Genomic DNA, 23,292 nt, shown 5'->3' on the forward strand with positions numbered 1-23,292 from the left:
CAGTTTATCAATTTTATCCTGGGGAGTGCCCAAATGGCAGATTACATAAGCAGGAAAAATAAGATTGAGCAAGACTCCATGATTGAGCCATGATGTACTGGACATTTTTTGTATGGTTAGTAAAATGAAAGTAAGACTCCGATTTGTATGCAGTTAAAGGGTATCTTAATCCCTCTGAGGATGTGTGGTATCAGGAGGGGGCAATATGCTCACTGGTCAACAAAGGGGAAACAAATCCTGTTGGTTTTCCCTTGATTTAGTGTTTTGTTTATTACATGAGTTATGGGTTTTATTAGTGTGAATAAAGTGATGTGTATTGTAGTGTAATAAAGTCCTTTTCAAATCCTCTCTCAGCACTGCAGTAAAAGCTCCTCATCCTCCTGGCACTGGCTTCTGCGCTCGTCTGGAGTCATCACCAACAAGCCCTGGCCCAGAATCACCCTCACCATGGCAACCACTGCCCTCATCCTGGTCATGGCCGTCTTCAACATGGTATGTGGGCACTGGGCAGAGCTAAAACATATGGGTCTTGCTGTGATTGGCTGCATGCTCTCCTTTCCCAAGCCGCATATGTCAATATTTGTAAACAGTAACCTACCCTACAGCTGGTAGGAGCTCTAAGGCTGAACATCACATTTGCGACTTTGAATGATACCCTGCCTTACCCAAGGCCTTTGATGAATAGCGATGAAGTTTTGCATCAGGAACTTTTAATTAGAATCGCACACTGAGACAAAAGACTGTGTCCCCGATTGCTCAGGCCCGGACCAGACGAGGGGGTGTTTGCTTGGTTCTGATGTGCTGTTTACTCTGTGCTCCATGGTGGGAGGATTCCACTCTCTCCAGGCCTCAAGAGCAAACACACACCATTTGCCTGCCTCCTCTTCACTGTTCAGACCTAATGCTCCAGCGTTATCTGGCAATTAGGACAAACGGCATATTAAGGCATATTTACAGGATTAGTTAATAAATAGTGTCAAAAAAACCTTTATCTCTTTCTATCTATAATTTCTATCTATAATGTGGAGGACCAGACTTGATGTTATGAATCTGTTGACAGAGGAGTTGCTGTGTTCATTAATATGCACAACTTTGCCAGGAAGAGACTTCCATGTTGAGCCAATTAACAATTTCGGCCCACTTTCTTTAAAGGCTCAGTGAAGTTCTCAATGTTGTCTGTATAAAAAAAAAAAGTTTTCTTGCTCTTTTAATTAATTGAAGTTTAATTAAATCTACTCAGCAGTTTTTGTTTTCACTTTCTCTACAGTTCTTTTTGGAGGAGGATTCAACCACTCCGATCCCTGTTTACAACATCTCAAATGAGACAAACTTCTACCTTGACGGGCTAGCAGTGCCTTTCATAGAGAAGAATAACTTCTACCTTCCTGTAAGTAAAATAACTCTGTTCTTATCAGACCTTTCTCTCCCAGGGACAGATGCACTAACACTTTAGTGCCCATTTTAGGCATAATTTCATCACAATGTGCTCCTAAAATCATGGGATATAAAATATGTGGATAGGAGAACCGTCTATAAACAATTTGAATCAGTAGTCTTAGCAAATTTTCTCATTTGCACAATGTTAAAAGCAACCTCTACTTTTGTTTGCCTATTTTAAGTGCCAGCCACTCTCCCAGGTCGTTGAGATATGAGATATACTCAAAATGACAGAAAGTAGTGCAGTAACTAAGGTGTATGTGTGTGGGTGTCTGTGTGTGGGTGTGTGTGTGTGTGTGTGTGTGTGTGTGTGTGTGTGTGTGTGTGTGTGTGTGTGTGTGTGTGTGTGTGTGTGTGTGTAAGAAAAAAAAAAGACAAACGTGAAAATGGTCTGGCACCTGATGGACCTGATGGATGAGCCTTCTCCAATGGCCAATTACGGGCAGCCCCGCACGGTTTATTGCCCTTGTTTTTTTTTCCAGTTTGTTTGTTTAGTTATCCTTTGACATTTTATCTTTTCCATAAAAACTGTCTGGTGCCATCTTTTCCCAGTATCCCGTGTGGTTTGTGTGAAGGCATTTGTATGTGAGTCACTAACAGGTTAACAGGTTAGCTGGCTTCAACAAAAGAAAACAAACATGAAACAAAGCATTCTCCGTGGAGCCAAGCTTAGTTTCTAAAATCTAGACTATCACCATTCTTCCATTCCCATCACCTAGCACAGGTGCCGCCATCGTTGCAGTTTAAAGGATAGCACCACCCCTACTGAGGGGCCGTCTGCTGCACGCGTAATGACGCAGCAGGTGCCACTAATTAATTACACAAAGAAATAAACAAAAACATGAATGCATGTGCTTAGGTGTCTAGATACCTGTACGTAACACTATTTCTGTCACTTCATCCATATCCCTTCATGTAGTTGACAGAATGTTTATGTAGGCTACGTATGTTGAAATTTTCACACTTTTGAATGTGTCTGTTACAGCTGCACAAATAGTAAGATTATTGTCTTTTTGAGTGGTGTAGAGTTACTGCTCTGTATCTCTTTGATTTATGACATCTTATTAGTATATCTATTTCTTGAAGCTAAACTTCCTTTTAACATCGGACGGCAGTTTTATTATTACATTACATTTTGCCTGTGATTGAATGATACCGCTTAGTTGTGGGTGCCGCAAATTGAATTCAGAGGGCAGTGACATGCGTTGATTACGCGATCAGCCACAGGTTTAGTACATCCGACATGAAATGAAAAGGCACAGACTGGCCAAGTTTCTGTGCTGTGCTGTTAAATGTACGTACATCTGCCCCTCTGTCTCCTGAAAATGAGTCTGTAGACATCCTCGGGGGAGGCTGTGTTAGAAATGATTTTGTACTGTGTTTATTGATGGGATAAATGGAGAGAAGCTTTATACACTAGAGATATATGTAGTAAATAGTCTGTAAATAAACTCTTCAAGGGAAACGGGTTCCTTAATGAGAAATGGAGCTGTTTTGGTCTTCTTGTCTTGGTCTGCAGAGATGTTACTTAAAATAAATAGTGTAGTGTAAAAGTGTTCTTCTTCAAACTTCTATTTTTTAGTTTTTTCCTTGTTCAAACAGTCTCTATCAGACTTTTGTATTGTTCATGTTTGTTGTACACTGTAGTCTAAAGAACTGAGGGAATGCCCTTACCTGAGCATAACCAAATGTAGCCATATTGTTCACTTCTTTAGAACTTTGTAGAGGTATAAATGTTTCAATGTATGACCTTGTTGAAAGAGTTGTAGAACTGCTTTTTGTGTTTTGCATATTCATCAGTGTACTGTGTGTGCGCGTGTGTGCGTGTGTGTGTGTTTATTTGCACGTGTATGTGTGTCCTGGCAGTACTTCATCTACAGTTGCATCCTGGGCCTCATCTCCTGCTCTGTGTTCTTGCGAATCAACTACGAGCTCAAGATGCTGGTGATGCTTGTGGCCGTTATTGCCTACAACATCATCATCCTGCACACTCACGCCGCCCTGCTGGATGAGTACAGCAGGTTCCTCTACCAGACAGAAGTACTGGACAGGTCAGTAGAGATGAACATGCTGTCAATCAATCAATCAATCAGTCAGTCAGTCAGTCAGTCAGTCAGTCAGTCAGTCAGTCAGTCGATCAATCAACCTATCTATCTATCTATCTATATATCTCCATCCATCCCGCTCTCGATTCCATCCATACCTTGTTAATTTATCATTTAATTACTCATTGTATTTGGGCTTTTAGTGTAATTGTGGAATATCAGTGATTTAATCTTGTTTATTTGTTGGTAGAGTTGAGTTGAGATGAGATATAGAATGCACAGACAAGACAAACCAGTTCAATGTCATCTGATATTATACTGTTATCAGTGCTCTGTTATTAGATATATATTTCATGCTGAATGATGCATTCTACATACATTTTCATATTTCTCTTCATGGCACGCCACTGAAAACCCTACATATGACTTACAAATCGTTCTGAAGCCTCCATACATATAATCTAAGATAACATTATTGATATAGGTTATTTCAATCCAATACATTTGTTTGTTAGTGTGTGTGGGTGTGTGGGTGTGTGCGTGTGTGATAGAGAGAGAGAGAGAGAGAGAGGGAGAGAGAGAGAGAGAGCGAGAGAGAGAAGCTCATGGGCTTCTTTTCCAATGAAAGTCTAGCTGTCATCATCACGTGACAAGTTTGAACGTGAAAGCTTGAGCTAAAGTTCTGTGCTCCGACTGGAAGACAATTGAAAAGATGGCGTGTAATGGGCCAGGCAGGACAGAGAGATCCCCTCTGCCCAAAATAACTCTGTAATGATGGCTCTCACCCTTCACACACAGTGGTAAAAGGAGTCATTTTCAGTGAAAAGACAAAATGATCATATCAAGCTTACTGTTTGAAAGGCCATTGAACAATCACTTTGAAGAAACTCATTTTATGCAGGCAATCAAAGATGCCCTGAGGCTAACCAGGAGGAATTTTAGAAAACTGTCGATAGACTTCCATCATGGTGCCATATACTGTATATATATGTTTCATTTCCCTTTGGTAATACATGCAGGACAATTTCTCACACTTTCACTACCATTGTAAATGTGCAGATATGTGTTGAGATGAACTGGAGTGCAGCGGACATGGATATATGGTTGTCAGGAAACATGTTATTGACCTACAGACCTGAACAGAGTAGATTGGGCAATCTTATTCCAAACTATGCTATATGTCAACCCTGGAAAGGGAATGAGATGAACCAGTATATTGTACGTGTGTGTGTGTGGGTGTGTGTGTGTTTTACTCTCTGTTTGTCTTCCCCAACAGGCCTGGTGTTCTGAAAGACTTGAAGACCATGGGCTCTGTGTCTCTGTTCATATTCTTCGTCACGCTCCTGGTGTTGGCCAGACAGGTGAGCGTTGAGCGTATTTTTCACAAACATGAATTTAATTTCCCATCAGACCACTGCTACAGTCTTATGGTTCTTTCAGCTACCCTGTTCTTTTTTCAACCTGTCCATTTCCATTCCACGACATATCAATTGGGTGTGGTTCCACAGTAAAGGTCAAGAACCACAGCAATGCATACATTGATTGTCAAATTTGAATTGGTTTTTAATAGATCATCCTGAACTTAATCAATCAATCAATCAATTTGCATAGCAAAGATGCCACTGGCATGAAGGATGAGTGAAAGTAGCACCTACATCACAGCTGTCTAACCCAGACGCCACCTCCAACACTTAAATAAGAACATTATGCAATGGAGTGGCTGGAGCTTTATGAAGACGAATGTTCCTGCGGCAGACAGTGTTGGTTTACCACAGCAAACAGTCATGAGCGGCGGATCAGGCACATGGCACAGCTATAGCACCTGTGTCTGGAGCCTAGGGGGGAAATGACCCCATCTATCTCACTGCTGAGATTTCCTCCGAGATTAGATGGCCGCTCCGCATCCTGCAGAAACCATCAGGAGGCAGTTTTATCCCCCGCCCCCCCGCTGCCCCCCACCCCGCCAATACACCACCCTCAAGACCACACTGCTACCTTATTTATTGGCTTTTGGCTTTTGGAGGGAGTGGAGCGGGGGTAGGATGGGATGGGAGGGGAGTGGGGGTATGGTAGGATAGGATGGGAGTTGGATTTAGAGCAGAGCTGAAAAAAGGTTTCAGGGCTAGAGGCCAGATGAGAAGTGGCTTTTCTTTGGCCACATCACTACAACTGACAAAAGTTTAGTTGGGGAGACCAGGTACAGTGCTAACACTACTTTTTTTTCTGTAACCAAAATTAGCATATGTGGCACTATTCATTTTAACATATGTACAACATACACCTTTGGTCTCTTTATTTTCTTCACTAATTCAAGCTTTCTCTCTAATTTTCATCTAAATGCATTGAGGAGACAGTTGTCACGTGTTGGTGGCAGCTGTAACAGTGGCCAAGGACAATTAGTTAGTTAGTTGGTTTGAAGGGGTAAAGTCAAATGTATGGCAACAGCCATGCATTATTCAAATTGTAGTTGTAGTCTTTACAGCACTTGTTTTCAAACTGCCAGTGAGATAATAGCTTACAAACCAAGGGTGTCACATTTTCTCAACAATGGCTGGCCTATTTCACTTGCTAGCTACGCTTGCTGGTTGCATCCGATTGCAATACATGTTACAACTGTCCCCTGCCAAACTTTCCCTAATAATTGAAAACATAATTGTAAAACAACACATTGTTAATTGTTGCTAAAAATTACGCTAGCTTCATCACTGATCACAACCATCTGTTACTTGTGTTCAAAGCACATCAATTGTGCAGTCAAAATCTTTAACTTTAAAGTTAAAAATGTGCCCCATAAAATTACACCTGTCTATGACTTTTGACAGAGATTGAGACACAAGCTGAAATTTTGAACATAGCATGCTGATGACATCACACCTGTTGTCTGTAAGTTTCATCGCACTATGCTAGACACCAGCTGAGAAAAGCAAGTGACAACTGTCCTCATGTTCCAACTGTACCTATGTATGAGTGCACATATAAGAATAAGAATTAAGAGTCTCCCCTCCTGGTCCAGAGTTTCTGTCGGTGCTGGGTGTTAGAGTAGAGTCCTGTGTTTAAGGACATTTTCTAGTCTCTCTCTCTCTACCCCTGTTAGGGCAGTATTCTCCCATTCACACGTAAGTCCTTTTTTGTGCCTACAATTGCGTGCATTTCAGTTATTTAGTTCAGTTCATTTTCAGTGCAGTTCAGTATTCTCCCCTACGCGCTCCGATCACCTACACAGTGCTTGACTTAAGAATGAAGACAGCTCATAAAAGAGGTGTGATTTATTTAAAATAGAGGAAAACTGGGTCACACCCCTGTTTAATTTGACTGTTTGGAAAATGTGGAATGTGGACTTTCGCATTAACCTTGTGAATGTCCAATGAAATCCACGGAAAATGTAAATCAGACTTTGATTTTGAAAATGAAGGCAAGGGGAAGAACTCTTTTATGAATAGCCTAAAATGAAAGCATCTATTTATATGTATCAAATAAACCCACCAATCAAGTCAATTATCCGAATAGCACATTTGCTAGCCCTATTTATAAAGATGTGGTTGATGATGACTTTACCATTGAGGAAAAGTTGCATTAAAATGCATATTTCAATGTCTCATCTTAAGCTTGTGCTGCGTAGCCTATTATTAAATACTAAATATCAATCAGGTAATCAAACACCTCGCCACCGATGACTGAGTTATGTCATCACTCCAGCCACCCTCTGAGGCGACCAACATGCAAGGAAGGTCAGAGCACTCATTATTTTAAATGAGGACTGGCGGAGAACATGGATCATTACTCTGGCTTGAAAGTTGTTCGTCCATGCAACTGCACAAGTGTGGTAGATGATAGCTTCACGGTCAGGCTGAAATACATGGCTGCGTTGCACGTCAGCCAGCTCTGGTGTGTTCAAACCAGATCAGGACCCTGGCCATTGGCTTTGCATTTAATGCCCCTGCCTTCAATCAATGTGGCTGAATTTTTAAATAAAATGAATTACGAAAGAAATTTAAATGATTCACTAGGCTTGTTCACAAGATCATTTGATTAAAACATGTTTTTTTTTACCCTGTTTAACAATGTAAGATAACCTAATATGGCCTAATATGTAATATAACCTAGTGTCAGCCTAATATGTTCCTTTAACCTATAATAGATTGTTAATAGAAATAATGTAATGTTATGTCTGTAGATGTAAACCAAAAAGTTGTGAACTTTATTTGTACATGTATAATAACGATACAAATATGCCTTCTGCCCACATTAAAGACAATATGGTGTCCAGTCCTACAATCCTCAGAGGCACGTAGCTGAAACATTTGCAAATAAAGGGCAGAATATGAGTATATGGTGTTTACATAAGAGATGCCCAGTCTTTCTAAACTTAAGCGCATGGGAGAATCACACCCTAAGTTTTTAATTATGAACTGTAATGGAATGAAGAAAACATAATGCTTAACTAAAAAACTGAAACTTTTGCTTTTTTATATATTCATTTTTTGGGGGGACCTGACGGAGTCTACAAATATTTGGAAGTGATTTGATGTGAAGGAGAATGTGTAGTGATATGTAGTGATATGAGGAGAATGTGTAGTGATATATAGTGAGAAGAGATATAAAGTGATATGAGAAGAAGATTGATCCCCTGTCAAGCATTTTAATAAATCAATACTTTTTGTACCCATCAGACAAGTTGGCTTGCCATGGTTACCAAAACTTTTAACCATGGTGTCAAGCATTTGTGTAAGCACATGGGCTTTAAGGTGTGTGTTTCTGCATATGAGCTCAATAATTCAGCTTAGTAAAGGCTTTTCACACAAGGCTGATTGCCAACACCAAAACACAGGAAAGAAATTCAGCTACTCATCAGAGTAAATTTAAAAAGATGTATAATTATTCCTAAGTGACATTCTTCTACATCTTATGCTATATTTCTCTTTCATGTGGTGAAGGGCAATGTAATGAAAACAATGGGAATACAACTGCATAGCTGTAAGTCTTAAACATTAAAGAAAGAATGAAATTAATTAAACATGGCTCCATGACTCCCAAAGCTATTATTAGATCATAAATTATGGAACAAAGAGCTTGACTCCTTCTTAGTTTTCAAGCCCTCGAGAGCTGTTTTTTAGAGTAATAAAATAGTTTTAATTTATAATGTTCTGTTATGTGCGTGCTAAAACCCGAAAACAGGTAGCTTTAGTCATTATTCCCTTCCTCTTTCTTCTCTCTGTGCGCTTTCAGTCCTGATTATGTTTTCACTAATTTTCCTCTTGTAAGGCCAGGCGCAGAGAAAGAGAAAGTGCTGACACAGACCAGAGCTTCCTCACCAAAGGCCCTTCTGACAGTGATGGTTAGAGAGCAATCACAGATGAGGGGGAAGGGGGGGGGGTCCTGACAGTGATGGTTGGAGGGCAATCACAGAGGGGGGGGGCTCTTGACAGTAATCACAGAGGGGGGGGGGGGGGGGGGGGGGGGCTCTTGACAGTAATGGTTAGAGAGCAATCACAGAAGGGGGAGGGTCTTGGGTTCAAACATGCTCAGCAAAGACTGTACGCTTCCCTTCCAGAGATGTTCTTTTCACATGCACATTTTTTAGAAGTTAAATCCTTAATTTCCTACTGTAAGGTGACCAAGTGAAATATACCACACATTCAATGAACCCCTCTATACACACAAGCCACCTGATTCATTGAATGTGGATGTCATATATACATTTGGGTGTTTCGGGTCACTATTGTCAGATGATGCATAAGCAGCCTCATATGACTGTTTTTACATCCCTGTTCAGTCTATAGGCAACCATGACATAAACCATCCTCTTAGTGCTTGTGTCCCTAGTCTCTATTGTAACCCTTACCGTACCCATCATCATGTCTGAGAAAACCTGCTCAACTTCACAATAGAAAGGCAGCCAGTGTTTGAAATGAACAGAGCTGAACTTCCCCAGCCCTTCAGCTTTAATTATTCCTGACGATTCACTTCTGTCCAAAGTGACTCTACTCAGTTAATAGCTTTTATTAGACATGCTGCTCAGTGGCATTTAGGTCAATTAGTATGACATGGCTAATGGCCTGCTGGACTGGTAACATAACAAAAAGACATGCACAATTGCACGTACATGTATGTTTCTGTGTACCCTGTACACCTAATTTGATGTGTACATTTATGTAAGAGGTTTCATTAATTGGCATGTCGCATTCATGTACATCTCTGAGATGATGTTTTTGACATGTGATTAGAGTGTGTGTGTGTGTGTGTGTGTGTGTGTGTGTGTGTGCTTGTGTGTGTGTGTGTGTGTGTGTGCTTGTGTGTGTGCTTTCTCCTGCATGGTCCTCATTCGATATAACCCCACCATAATAAGAAATAATGCCTGTCCTATCTATCTACACTGCTGTTAGTCTTTCAAATGAACATAAACTGACGTATCCCAGCGCTTTTGTGTCTGACGCACATGTGCCTTTCATATCCGATCTCTCCCATCTCAAAGGGAGAGATGAGCCCATCTATGCCTATTCAATAGCAGATCCTAAGCTGATCTGGTGTGTGAGGATCTGAGCCGTGTACTGTCACTCAGCTGTGCGCTGGGCTGATGTTCTGTTGACTCTAGGATAAATGAGAGTGTAGGGAGATCACTGGCGCTGGTCTGGTTCTGATCAGGAGTGTGTGTGGATCTGTGCCAGATCAGGACCGGATCAGGGCCCACATCCCTTCCAGGGTTAGCTGTTGTGTGTGCCCAGAGCTGGTGTTGTGTTGACTCTGAACCGGATGAGAATGGAGGCCTCACCTCTGTGTCCTCTTGTAACAGAATGAATATTACTGTAGGTTGGACTTCCTGTGGAAGAACAAGTTCAAGAAGGAGTGCGAGGAAATTGAGACCATGGAGAACCTCAACCGCGTGCTGCTGGAGAACGTTTTACCGGCCCATGTCGCAGAGCACTTCCTGGCGCGGAACTGGAAGAATGAGGTAAGGTTGATGTAATACCTCAGAATGGTGTAAAAGCTACCTAAATGAGATTAGCAATAATGTCATGGTCAACATATCCAGTCACTCCCCAATGGAAGATGGAATAAATGAAAGTTCCATGTTGAGAACATTCATTTTAAACCCTTATGGACAACAGTCAAGGCATTCAGTTATTCTCAAAGGATCTGCATTGTTTTCAGCACTAGGACTTTTTAGTTACGTCAATCTGAAAAAGTTAAAAAATAATGAAGGTTACAAGTTTCTTAATTTAACTTAAAGAGTGAAAATCAACTGGCAAGTCATGAAGCACAACAACAAGCTGTCATTTTAAATGAAGGATCTTGTTTGAAAATGGTGCTGGTGTACTAATTAAAGTTTCTTGCCAATCTTTGTGTGCGTGCGTGTGTTTGTGTGTGTGGGTGTGTGAATGTGTGTTGTGTTGTGTACATGTTTCTTCATCACAGGATCTGTACCACCAGTCTTATGATTTGGTGTGTGTCATGTTTGCCTCCATCCCGGACTTCAAAGAGTTCTACACTGAGTCGGACGTCAACAAAGAGGGCCTGGAATGCCTTCGGCTCCTGAATGAAATCATAGCAGACTTTGATGAGGTACATTTCCATCTTCTGTTTTTTTGGGGGGGTAAGGGGCATTTTTGTATGCACTGAAAGTACCCCTATACTCTACTAGATATATGATTTATGAAATTTGACAGAGTCATGAATAAGGAAGTTAGGAAATAGCTTGGGGTGCCATGTTGTCTTAGTATTGAAGCTTTGCATGGGAAATTAATTTTGGAGTTATCGATGACAATGACATCTTGATGGAGGAGTTCAAATGTGTTAAGACCAGCCTGGAGATGACTTTGTCACAGTCTAATGATCCAGTGTTCAAGAACAGGGAGGAAGTGAAATCAGGCACAAGGCATTTACAGCAGAGGGATATCATTGGTCAGGTACAGAGTGGAAGAGCAGGGTTTGGGCTAGGTGACAGGTAGAAAACATGGGGGAAGGCTACATTGCCAGAGAGAAGGCAGATGGTAGCTAGCTTTGTTTGTGAGCAAGAAGAGAAAAATAGACAATAAGTTGCGGCTTCTCATGCGAGGGAAGGACAATGGAAGAACTGGCTTGATGCTGAGACGAGGAGGATTAGCTGGAGAGAACAGAGAACAGAATCTCTGATGTTTGCATACATTTAAAATCTGCCACTGATGATGGATACAGTCTTTTACTGAAATGTTCAAAAAGTAATATATTTTAATGTTGTGTGAATTAATCTTAACTGTATATTATATATATATATATATATATATATTTAAAGACATTATTTTATTTATATTTGATTTGATTGCTTATGATTTGGAATTCCACCAAGTGGACTACTACACAGAAACATTGAACAGCATTAGAATTTCGAGTAACAGCCGTATCTACTAGCCATTTTGGATATTTAATTTCCAGCGATGAACCCAAATAAACATGAATTATAATTCGGCGGTGAGCTCCCCTCTGACCCCCTCTCATGTGGGTGCTCCTCACAGCTGCTCTCCAAGCCCAAGTTCAGCGGCGTCGAGAAGATAAAGACCATCGGCAGCACCTACATGGCCGCCACAGGACTCAACGCCTCTCCAGGGGCAGAGAGCGCACAGGTGAGCCTAGCATGTTTTACTCTGTAAATTAGTTGGATTCAGACTCCATGCCACTCATGTGGCTTTCTTCCTGTCCTCCCTGGAGGAAGAATGAATAATAGACACCGTGCTTTTTGTCTCTGTTGTCATCTGTTTACAAACATCCACAAACTGTCCCAATGCACACAAGTGCCAAGGCCACATCTGTCCCTATAGAGAATCTCGAGCACTGTTGTTGTGGCTTAGGGTAATGAAGTTAGGTGTGTGTGCAAGCGGGAGGCAGATGCTTATGATGACTTTGAAAGAGTGCCCTTGAAGAAGTGAGGATATATATGCACTGTGGCTCGTGCATGCCGTTTGGAGTGCTTGTCGATGGGAATAGATTGGAGGTAATGTGAGTGAGAGGATCATCCTTCTGGCGGGGTGGAGGAGAGGGCCAAATGTCAACACAGGATTTGTGACTTTGTATTTTAATTTTTCGTTTACTGGTCTCAACACAGGAGCATGATAGACAGTATATGCACATCGGGACCATGGTGGAGTTCGCCTTTGCCTTGGTTGGAAAGCTGGACGTCATCAACAAACATTCCTTTAATGACTTCAAACTAAGAGTCGGTAAGTGTTACCACCTTGTTGCCAAGGCAGCAACGAAACAGGGAGATGAGGGGTCGCATGTGGAACAGAAATTATTTTATTGACTAAATTAAAGACGAAAGAGAGTATGAGATGGCTTCAAGTCAGCTATCGGTAATGTGTGGTTATTGTTAGGAATGCAATGTGGTGAGTGCTGTGTTGTGTGTGGTCTCAAAGTACAAAGCAAGCCAGGCCACCAAACAGGAGAGAGGAAGCATCCTTTTTAACTGATGAGAGACCCAACAGGAGGGGAAGAAGACTTTTTAACTGATGAGACACCTGCGCACCCGTGAAGCTCATCAGCAATTGGGTGCTTCAGAATTTCATCTGCTTTGACTAATCTGCATATATTAGTAACAAAATCTCTTTGCCTGTCAAAATCATTTTGGCACCCTACTAACTTCTCCTGAAATCCATAATTTGGATGACACATTGGATGACACATTGTCCCATTGTGGGGCAGCCTTGGCCTACTGGTTAGGGTTTCAGGCCGGAAACTGTAGGGTGGCCGGTTCGATCCCTGACCAGTAGGACAAATGTGGGCGGGGGGCTTGAGCAAGGCTTGAGCAAGGCACCTAACCCCGATCACTGCTCCCTGGGCGCTGCCAAAGGCAGCTCACTGCTCCGGGTTAGTGTGTAACCTCACTTTACCCCACTGTGTGTGTTTCACTTCCCTGGATGGGTTAAATGCAGAGGACTTTCACTTCACTTATTAAAGACACAGCAGCATGTGACCTTCTCGATCTAAGTGCTGTGTAGGACTGTTTGTGTACACTGACAGATAAGAAATGCAGAGGTCAGCAGCTTGCATGAGTCCCAGGGTGGGCATCTATGGGAAATGAATGGCTGTTCTGTCCTGATCTTGTTGGCAGCAAGAGTCCAGGGCAGTTTGTCAGCAGTTAATCACGGTAGAATGCCCCAGTGGGGGGTGATCCGTGGCCAGGGCTGTTTTGTGGGGGCAGTGGCAGTCTCTGTCTCAGTGGTCCTCTGACTCGGGAAGGCTGTTTGTCTTTCAGTTAACTCTACTGAGCCCACGAGGGCTGTGTGTATACACAGACATTTCACTCACATGTCTGAAGACATCTGCTCTACATCACTATGCTCAACAGGTCACAATAACATAGCTGAGTTGTGTAGCTATGATCATGTGGGTTGTGTAGTCATGAAAATAGGGGTTGTGTAGTCATGATCATGTGGGTTGTGTAGTCATGAACATAGGGGTTGTGTAGTCATGATCATGTGGGTTGTGTAGTCATGAACATAGGGGTTGTGTAGTCATGATCATGTGGGTTGTGTAGTCATGAACATAGGGGTTGTGTAGTCATGATCATGTGGGTTGTGTAGTCATGAACATAGGGGTTGTGTAGTCATGATCACAGGGGTTGTGATCCAATATGTGATCCCAATGTTTCATTAGACAGCACAGTTAATGAGCATTCTAAGACTGAGATGCTTTTTGGCCATTGTTTTTTTTAGGGTATTTATATACAGGGGATTAGTTTGACTCCTGGTAGCATATTTGTGCTTGGTTATGGTGTGTGATGTCTGTGTTGTGTTCCAGGGATCAACCACGGGCCTGTGATTGCTGGCGTCATCGGAGCCCAGAAGCCTCAGTATGACATCTGGGGCAACTCAGTGAATGTAGCCAGCAGAATGGACAGCACTGGAGTCTTGGGCAAGATACAGGTGACTGTGTGTGTGGGTGTGTGGGTGTGCATGCATGCGTGTGTGTGTGTGTGTGTGTGTGTGTGTGTGTGTGTGTGTGTGTGTGTGTTCATCACATCATCATGAGCTACATCTTTGCTGAGAGTATGACTAGAACCTTAATGTGTGTCATAAATAGCATCAAAACAATACGCAAGGTGTTGCTGAGGGAACAGAAACCGTCTCAACCATAACCTCTCCATTCACTGCATCGGCCACATAAACATGTTAAGACTGGCAGTAGCGTTGCCATAGCTATATCATTAGCCCTATTTAAATAAAGGGATGAATGGAATAAAGGAAGTAAGGGTCCCGGTTTTGACTCCACCTCCTTGTCCATCTCTTCCCTCAGGTGACGGAGGAGACGAGTGCGGTGCTGGTGGCTCTGGGTTACTCCTGCACCTGTCGGGGCATCATCAGTGTGAAGGGCAAAGGCGAGCTGAAGACCTACTTTGTCCACACCGAGATGAGCCGCTCTCTGTCACAGGGGAACGTAGTGACATGAGGTCACGCTGGGGAAGCCAGTCAGAGAAAGGGACTAACATAGGACATCCAATCATATACAGCGACAGATGCAGGACATCCAATCAGCAAAATCAACAGGTACAGGACAGCCAATCAGCAAGAGCAACACACACAGGACAGCCGATAACAGAAAACGAACAGGCCGAAGGCATTCACTCACAGCAAAATCAAAACAGATAACAGGAACCTAATCACAGAACGCTAAACATGCACAGGACATCCAATCAGATAAAAACAATCTGAAGGACATATCCAATCAGAGACGTTTTTGTACATAGCTCCGCCTTCTCTTCAGATGCACGAAATGTTGGATGTATTTACAAACTTGAAACCAATTCAACAGCATTTCTTCAGTAGGAATGTTCATACAGGGTCTATATCAATGGATGTATGGTAGCATAATGTTTTGTATGAAAACCAAATACGACAAAAACTGTTTTGATGTTCATCACCATTGTCGTTGTTTTGTTCTCTTTCTTTTTTATTTTGTAAAAGCCTATTCATTAAACTTTGTATCTATTGATCTCAGCCTAAACCTCCAAATTAATTTGTGTGAGTGCCATGGATGTATGACGGTGTAATAAATTCAGGTTCACAAACCAATCTGTTCTAACAATCTAAGCCACACGCACTCAAACTGAATTTGTGTGAGTGGATGTAAGATATGTGAGAACAGGTTTGGATAAATGGTGTTTGCGTGTGGGGGGGCAGGGGGGGTGGGGGGGTGGGTGGCAGACCTGGGCCGTACCAGGGGAAGCGGTCCTGAACACGGCAGGGTTTCAGAGGATGAGTCACGCTCTGAAGCAGCATGGCTGTTTTCTGTGCTTTCTGTTCAGCTGGAGGTGATGCTACAAGGAGCGAGGGTAACACACACAGACAATGCCCACACACACACGTACACACAGGCACACAGACACACACACGCACACACACACACGCACACACACACACACACACGCGCGCACACACACACGCACGCACGCACGCACGCACGCACGCACGCACGCACGCACGCACGCACGCACGCACGCACGCACGCACACACACACACACACACACACAAACGTGCACACACATATACACACAGACACACAAAGATGCAGACAAACCAATCTTCTTCTTCAATCTTCACAGACCCCCCCAAACAACACACACACACAAACACTCACTTGGCGCATTTCCACTGTGGGGCCAAACCCCGGAGTCTGGAGAAGAAAGCCTCTCTTTGTGTCCATCTTTGAGGCTTGACTGGGGCCATGGCCCATATTGGCCTCAGTTTGACCCTGGAGTGGAGCTGGTTCAGGAGATATTTAAAAAAAGGTAGGAACTGATAGTTTAGGTTGCCTAGCAACAGACTATGTACGGATAAGTAAAACATTTGCAAAAGGACATTGCTATGAACAATTTAATGAAACACTTCAATGTCATTTTAATTCCGTGTACTCATGTGACTATTGTTAAGAACTGTTTAGAAGTTTCTAGCGTCGATGTTCTCTACTCGTAATGGAAACAGAAGAGCGAGGCTATTCACCGGTGCTTAAGCCTGAGGACAAGCCTTGGGCTAGCCCTGATCTTAATTGGAAAAAGGCCAACAGACAAAAACACTCAACATGCAGTCTCCCCTGCACCTTACCTCATCTCTCTTTATCATCCATCTGCTACCCACCCTTCTCTCTCTCTCGCTCTCTCTCCGTCCCCCCTCCCCTGGAAAGCCCTGCTGCTCTCTGCTCAAATCAAGATGAGATCTCCAACAGCACTGCCCCTCTCTGGCGCTCCCCTCTGACTCTCCTCCAAAACAGCTATCCACACTTTTTCTCTCTCTGTCTTTCTCTCTCTCCCGAACAGCAGTGCCTAAAGCCCTGCTCCAATCAGGATGAGATCTCCGCCAGCGATGCCCCTCTCTGGCACACCCCTCTGACTGTCCTCCAAGACAGACTGTGAAGGTACTGTCTCATACTGGTCTTGAACTTTCGACTTTGGGTATGGCAGTATGTGGCTATGTTAGTGAAAGAACTAAAAGCCATAGTCCTTACTGGCCTTGAACTTGCGACTTTGGGTATGCCAGTGTGTGGCTATGTTAGTGAAAGAGTTAAAACCCAAAGTCCATACTGGGCTTGAACTTGCAACTTTGGGTATGGCAGTGTGTTGGGATGCTAGGGTAAAGTCTAGCACTGAGCTTCATCATTGGCATGTCTCCTCAAGCAACACACAGTAAAGTTTTTATACCGCACCACACTGTAACCTACTGGCCTCAGCTAAGCTCTGCTCTATGGACGCCCGGAGCCCTGTTCTCTCTGCCCAGGCGTGGACAGGGGAAGCTGGGACACTGAGCCCCTCACGTCAGAGTAGCGGATGAAAGCTAAAGGCTCTGTTCCATCGCAGCGTGTCTCACTTGCCTCCTCAAAGCCACCCACAGACAACAACGCGCAGCGGAGGCAAATCATTTCTGGGAGATTGGAGAGTGCGATCCAGGACCATCTGCTGATACCAGATATACTTTGTGTAATTAATCATCACAGGTTTGGTCTGTGCCAGTTTTAGAGGCGAAGACGAGTCTGATATCAGTTAGGCTCTGTGGATCTCTCTCTCGCTCTCTCTCTCTCCCTCTCTGAGAAGTATTGAAAGAACAGATAATCTGAGGGTCTTAAGACTGAAGTATAAACTGAAGTGTGTGCAAAGCATTAAAAGGATTTGTGTTGTCGAGGACCTTGAACCAGACAGCCTCTCACAGAAACCACTGCTTTCCGCTTTTTGTTGTTGTTGTTGTTGTTGTTGTTTTGCCTCTGGGAAAATGTACCCATGACCTTGGTGTGTTTACAGCTGTACATCTCCTGCTTGGCTACAGGGACTGCGCAACATACACTGGCCATACAGAAGACACGAGAGAGGGGCTGTCTGCACACAATATTTATTTGTATCAATCCTCAACATGACAAGTACAAAACCATAGGACCACCGGAGAGGTACTCGCTCCTTTTTGAAAGTGCAGTGACTTTAAGGCCAGTGGTGTGTTAGTAAGGCCACAGCTGTGCTATATGGGATTATTATGATTCACAGGGTCAGGAAAAGACCTGAAAATTGAAAGAAAGTAATTCATAAATGGGACACTTTACGCCATAAATGGGACACTTGCCTTATTAAGCAGGGAGAGATTCCCAGATCAGGAATGCAGAGAGAAACTGAACAGGTTACATCAGAGTCTGGATGTGCATTGCATATACCGCTCCAACACCATAAGCAACACAGATACCTCAACCAATGGAACATTGTACATCTATTAGATGAAATACCTCTCCTTCTACTTCAGGCTGATTACAAAACTGACAGCTAGCTCTTCCTCTGAGATGTAGCGGGAGAGAACAGGTCCAATTCTTTTTTTCTCAACTCAAGGTGTGGGTCTGGAAACTCAGATACACACATATCATGCAATTAACTATACTATAACTCTTACTCACTTTTAAATATAAGTAAACTCCACCAGAGAAACACAAGAACAAGCAATCATTTTGACCGGAAGTGTTTGTTCGAGTTTGCATCGTGAAGTTTTATGTTTGTGGACTAGCATTATCACAGCATATGCGTCCAGTGTAGGTCATTTGTAACACACGTGTCTAAGGCAAAACAAGCTGAATTTGTCGCACATGCAAGAACCGTGATTAAAGTGAATGGTGTGTCGGGATGGAACATCAACTTAACAGCCACCTCAAACATTAAACATTGCTGTGGGCTAGCATAATAACCAACATAATAATAGTTTCTTATAATAAATCAGCTTTAACAATCCAACATTTGACTTTGTAAATATTTGTTGTGGATTAAACATTCATGCAGATTGTCTTTATTTGAACAAGTAGTGATTTGTCCTCCAATATGTTGCAGCATCCATGATTTAAGTGTGGTGACATTCATGACACTCATTCTTAAAACTGTCCCACATTTTCTCTTTTCCTGTGTTAATGTTGTAACACCGCACATGTCCATTGTTTTGATAAATTCTTCACGAGCCGTCAGTTATGGTGTAATTCTTGCTTTACTTTCTGAAAGCAGCTTAGTATGATTCTTTTGTACCTGAATGTCATAGCTTTTCAGTTTATTGTCTTTGTGTAAACCGTGTTAGAATAGAGACCTGTCAAAACTATTTACAACTGTGCCTGTTCTCGCCTACCAAAACAACCCTACACTGCCCTGACCTTCTGAAGCCAAACCTGACGACATATTCCATTCCAAGTCCATTTCTGATGACATCACGCCCCAAGACTGTCCCGCTGTGATGAGATCACTTGACGTCACACAGCAGGGCCACGCCCCGCAGTATCCAGTAGTCTGGAGTGAGAGTGGTCCTCAGGTCCACGGCTGCGATATAGTTCATGTCTGTCCGCACTGGCTTCTTATAGACAGGACAGGAGTACAGGCGCGGATCCTTCACCCCTGTTTCACACACACATACACAGACAAGAAGAGATGGGACTCAGAGTCTCGCTAAGCTGTGGCCGAATGCAGGTGTGATGTTCATACTTCCTATGCACCAGGCACTCTACTAGGCAGAAGGGACTTCAGATAGATGCTGATCCTGGATCAGGCAAACCTCAGCTAGAATGCATTCACTGGACCGGAATAGACTGTTCCTTAATTACCCAGAGAAGTCCCCCCAACCTCAACCTAAATAACTGTGTGAAAGCAGCAGAAACCAACTGAAAAGCAATTATAATATTCGACTCAGTTCCTGCTTCTAACCATTGTTCTCTGTGTTCATCCTATGCACCAGGCACTCTACTGGGCAGAAGGGACTTCAGATAGAGCTGCTGCTAGAGTGCATTCTCCGCCTTCTTGGACTGGTATTGGTTCTGTCTTTAGTGTTTAGTCTGCCGTGAGTAACTTCACTACATTCTCCCGTGGGAGTCCACACATCTAGAAGGTGCTGATAGCATGATGAGACGATTGAGAAACTGTGAGGTGATTGGATGCCTGTGGAGTTTGACAACGTAAATGGTGTGATGTGATTGGATGCTGGTGGAGGTTAATGAAATAAATGGTGTGAGATGATTGGATGATGGTGGAGTTTCATAAAGTAAATGGTCTGAGGTGATTGGATGCTGGTGGAGGTTAATGAAATAAACGGGGTGACATGATTGGATGCTGGTGGAGTTTCATGAAGTAAATGGTGTGAGGTGATTGGATGCTGGTGGAGGTTGACAAAGTCAAATGTGTGAAGTGATTGGATGTAGGTGGAGGTAAATGAAGTAAACGGTGTGAGATGATTGGATGCTGTTTTGCAGTCTGATGAAGGGTGTTGAGAGAAGCTGAGGAGATGTTATAGGCAGTGTTCCGATTGAATGGGAGACTCTGAAGAGGCAGGAGGCAGGAGGCTTAAGGAGAGAGTCTGTCAACTGTGCCTGTTCGTGTGTCTCAGTGTGTGCATGTGTGTGCTTGGCTGGTTCATGGTGCATCCTGTAAACAGGCTAATAAGAAGTGAAGTGGACATGAAGTGGTTGGAGAGGTGCTAAAGAGAGACGCTAAGGAGAGGACGATGGTGTGGGTTGACCACAGGTTAAAGAGATTTAAGCGTGCGTGTTGAAGAGGCAGGGGTGGGGCCAGTAATAGTCCGATCCTCTTTGAAGAGGGCTATTACACCCTCATTTCCTCCAAGCCCGACACGAGTGGTAATTACCCCTCCCTGGGGGCACATACCCCCCCACAGCCCCCAGTCATAGCACATAATGAAGAGCACGGCTGAAGAGTCTCACAGAAAATAAACAGTCAACTCTTAGGCCTCCTCTGTCCTACGTGGCCCTTCACTCTCTCTGGCATAGGGCCTCCTACAGCCATTTTCATGACTTAAGAGTGTTTTTCCTTTACTTATGTTAGATGTTTATTTGTTTATGTGCTGTTCTCCCGCTGAAGGACGATAAGAGCAAATAAACATGTGGGATCAATTGTATTTTATGTCACTTTCATCTTTAGTTTAAATTTAAAGTTTTAAGTTACAAATTAGTGTCAGGCATGCTATCAACATGCGTCATGCAACTGACATACTGTCTCATACTTTTAAACTGTTATACGACCACAGGCAAAGGGAGAGGCGAGCAAAGCTGTTTTATCAGTCCTCTCACTCTTCAGCAGTTGAAGGTGATATTTTGCAGATTTATTCTCCCTAAGCCGATCCAGGACACACAGTGATGAAAAAGGCACTGAGCCTCTGCGCTGATGTGAGTCATCTCTGATTATCATAAAGGGGTGCATATGTTATCACTGGACTGCACTGCCAAATCATGACTACTCTACTATTGCTACAGTATTACCACTGTTTTAAATATGACCACAGCATAGCCATGCAGTAGCCATGACTACTACAACTGCTTCATGTGACATTGCTAGTAAAGTTTTCTGAGAGATCAAGGGAGTAGACAACTACTTCATAAACACAATACCAATCATTACTCCTACCATATAACCATTATATACACTAGACTACCGGTACCTTAATTACAATGAAGGAGTCTCCCCAACCTAATCAACTGATAAAAGCAGCAGAAACCAACTGAAAAGCAATCCTAACATTAGACTCAGTTCCTGCTTCTTACCGTTGTTCTCTGCGTACATCCTGAGCACCGGCATGACCTCGAAGAGAACCTTGGGTTTGGAGTCGAGGAGGCGGCAGTTGCGTCGGTCCCAGCCAGCCCCCTCCAGGTAGAGGCCGTATACGTACACACCCTCGGCGGGCGGCTGTGTGATGTCATCCTTCATCCATCTGGTGACCTCGTTACACAGCACCATGCGGTCCAGGGCCCAGCCCTTATTGGCTCGGGTGATCTCCTGCATGCCAGCGCAAAGCACAATACCAATTAGTCAGGCTTAAGGAGAGGGAGGTGTGTGTGTGTGTGTGTGTGTGTGTGTGTGTGTGTGTGTGTGTGTGTGTGTGTGTGTGTGTGTGTGTTTTGTGTTTGTGTGTGTGTGTATGAATGCGCGCGTAAGAGAGAGAGTACTTGAGTGTGTGCGTGTGCGTGTGCGTGTGCGTGTGCGTGTACTGACGATGACGATGGCTTAAGGCCGAAACGCGTCTGTGCGAAATAAACTGGTCTTATTATTAAGGGGAAAAGCTTGAGAGTGCGGTTTTTATTCTACTAATAGTTAACATTCTTTTACTCGCACCCGAAAACGCATTTATATTGTTTTGAAGTACAGCGCACCTATCCCTACTAATGTCTGTCTGTCTGTCTGACTGTCTGTCTGTCTGTCTGTCTGTGTGTCTGTCTGTCTGTGCGTTAGAGAGAGAGAGTGTACTTGAGTGTGTGTGTGTGTGTGTGTGTGTATGGGGGGGGGGGTTGAATATACAATGATACAGTATATATGTGTTGTTTGTGTTTGTGATGTGATGTTGATGTACTGTATGTGTCACTCACCTTATTCTTTGTGTGTGTATTTACAGATCTGTAAAAATGTATGTATGTATATGCACACTGTGATGTGTGTGTTCGCCCTGCAACAAACAGTGTGTGTGTGTGTGTGTGTGTGTGTGTGTGTGTGTGTGTGTGTGTGTGCGGATCTCACCTGTCTCATGGCTGTCAGGAAACCTTGTGGGTTGAAGAAGCCAGTCATCCAGAAGCAGTTGGGCCGGCCCTCGAAGATCCAGGACTGGAACTGCCTGTTCCGCTCCAGCAGCTCTGTGAACCAGAACCCCAGGGTGCTCGAGGCCCAGGAGGCCTGAGGACAAAAAGAGAGAGAGAAATGATAACGGAGAACAGACAGAAAGAGAGAGAGAGAGAGAGAGAGAGATGATAACAGAGAATAGAGAGAGAGAGAGAGAAAGAGAAATCATATATAAAAATAAAGTATTATTATTATTATAATGGAGAACGGAGAGAGAGAGAGAGAAAATGTTAATGGAGGGAGAGGGAAAGAGGGAGGGGGTGGTGGGTGGGGGGAGAAGCCTCAGAGAATCTGCACTTTATGTGTGCAACCGGCATGTTCACAACCAGCTACCAGAGGCTCAGACACACAGGTTCCAGCCGCTTTCTCCAGCACGACTTGCACAGTGTCAAGGGATGATGATTAAACTCCACCCAGCTCTGTACGTCTCGCTCTTCCTTAGACTCTGCCTAGCAACCAAGCACTTCTGCATTCACTCGCACTCGTTCCTGACACCCTCACTCAAAAAATTCAACAAATTGTCTTTAATTAATTTGATTTAGATTTATTTGAGGTTCCACACAAATGTATTTAGTTATGTAAACCCCCCAAAAAGGTTAAGATCATCTGTGAAGGGTAGTATGAGAACAAGTAATTGCTAAAATGACATAACGAGTTCACTGTCTTGAGTGTGGAAAAAAACAGTACTTCCTTGAGTATACTAGAAAGCTATATTTACATCCACA

The 23,292-nt window shown here is 43.3% G+C and overlaps 2 protein-coding genes across 4 annotated transcripts in view; one reads left to right on the top strand and one right to left on the bottom strand.

Annotated features, from left to right (window-relative positions):
* The window catches only part of adcy2a (adenylate cyclase 2a), a gene marked incomplete at its 3' end in the record, with an annotated part of 84,525 nt that extends 69,625 nt beyond the window's left edge, over positions 1-14,900 (top strand). Inside the window, exons 16-25 of the mRNA XM_080857429.1 lie at positions 355-492; positions 1,268-1,387; positions 3,304-3,488; positions 4,759-4,843; positions 10,273-10,431; positions 10,896-11,042; positions 11,972-12,079; positions 12,559-12,673; positions 14,253-14,377; positions 14,748-14,900. Coding sequence (XP_080713555.1) covers positions 355-492; positions 1,268-1,387; positions 3,304-3,488; positions 4,759-4,843; positions 10,273-10,431; positions 10,896-11,042; positions 11,972-12,079; positions 12,559-12,673; positions 14,253-14,377; positions 14,748-14,900 — 1,335 coding nt within the window. The remainder of the gene's footprint in view (positions 1-354; positions 493-1,267; positions 1,388-3,303; positions 3,489-4,758; positions 4,844-10,272; positions 10,432-10,895; positions 11,043-11,971; positions 12,080-12,558; positions 12,674-14,252; positions 14,378-14,747) is intronic.
* A 4,296-nt stretch (positions 14,901-19,196) lies between these two features.
* dnah5 (dynein, axonemal, heavy chain 5) overlaps positions 19,197-23,292 on the bottom strand; it is a gene marked incomplete at both ends in the record, with an annotated part of 87,705 nt that continues 83,609 nt past the window's right edge. For all 3 annotated transcript variants that reach the window (XM_080858564.1, XM_080858563.1, XM_080858562.1), the window contains 3 exons: positions 19,197-19,348; positions 21,502-21,733; positions 22,469-22,621. In XM_080858564.1, coding sequence (XP_080714690.1) covers positions 19,197-19,348; positions 21,502-21,733; positions 22,469-22,621 — 537 coding nt within the window. The remainder of the gene's footprint in view (positions 19,349-21,501; positions 21,734-22,468; positions 22,622-23,292) is intronic.

Source organism: Sprattus sprattus (genome assembly GCF_963457725.1).
Source record: "Sprattus sprattus genome assembly, chromosome: 19".
Taxonomy (NCBI): Eukaryota; Metazoa; Chordata; class Actinopteri; order Clupeiformes; family Clupeidae; genus Sprattus; species Sprattus sprattus.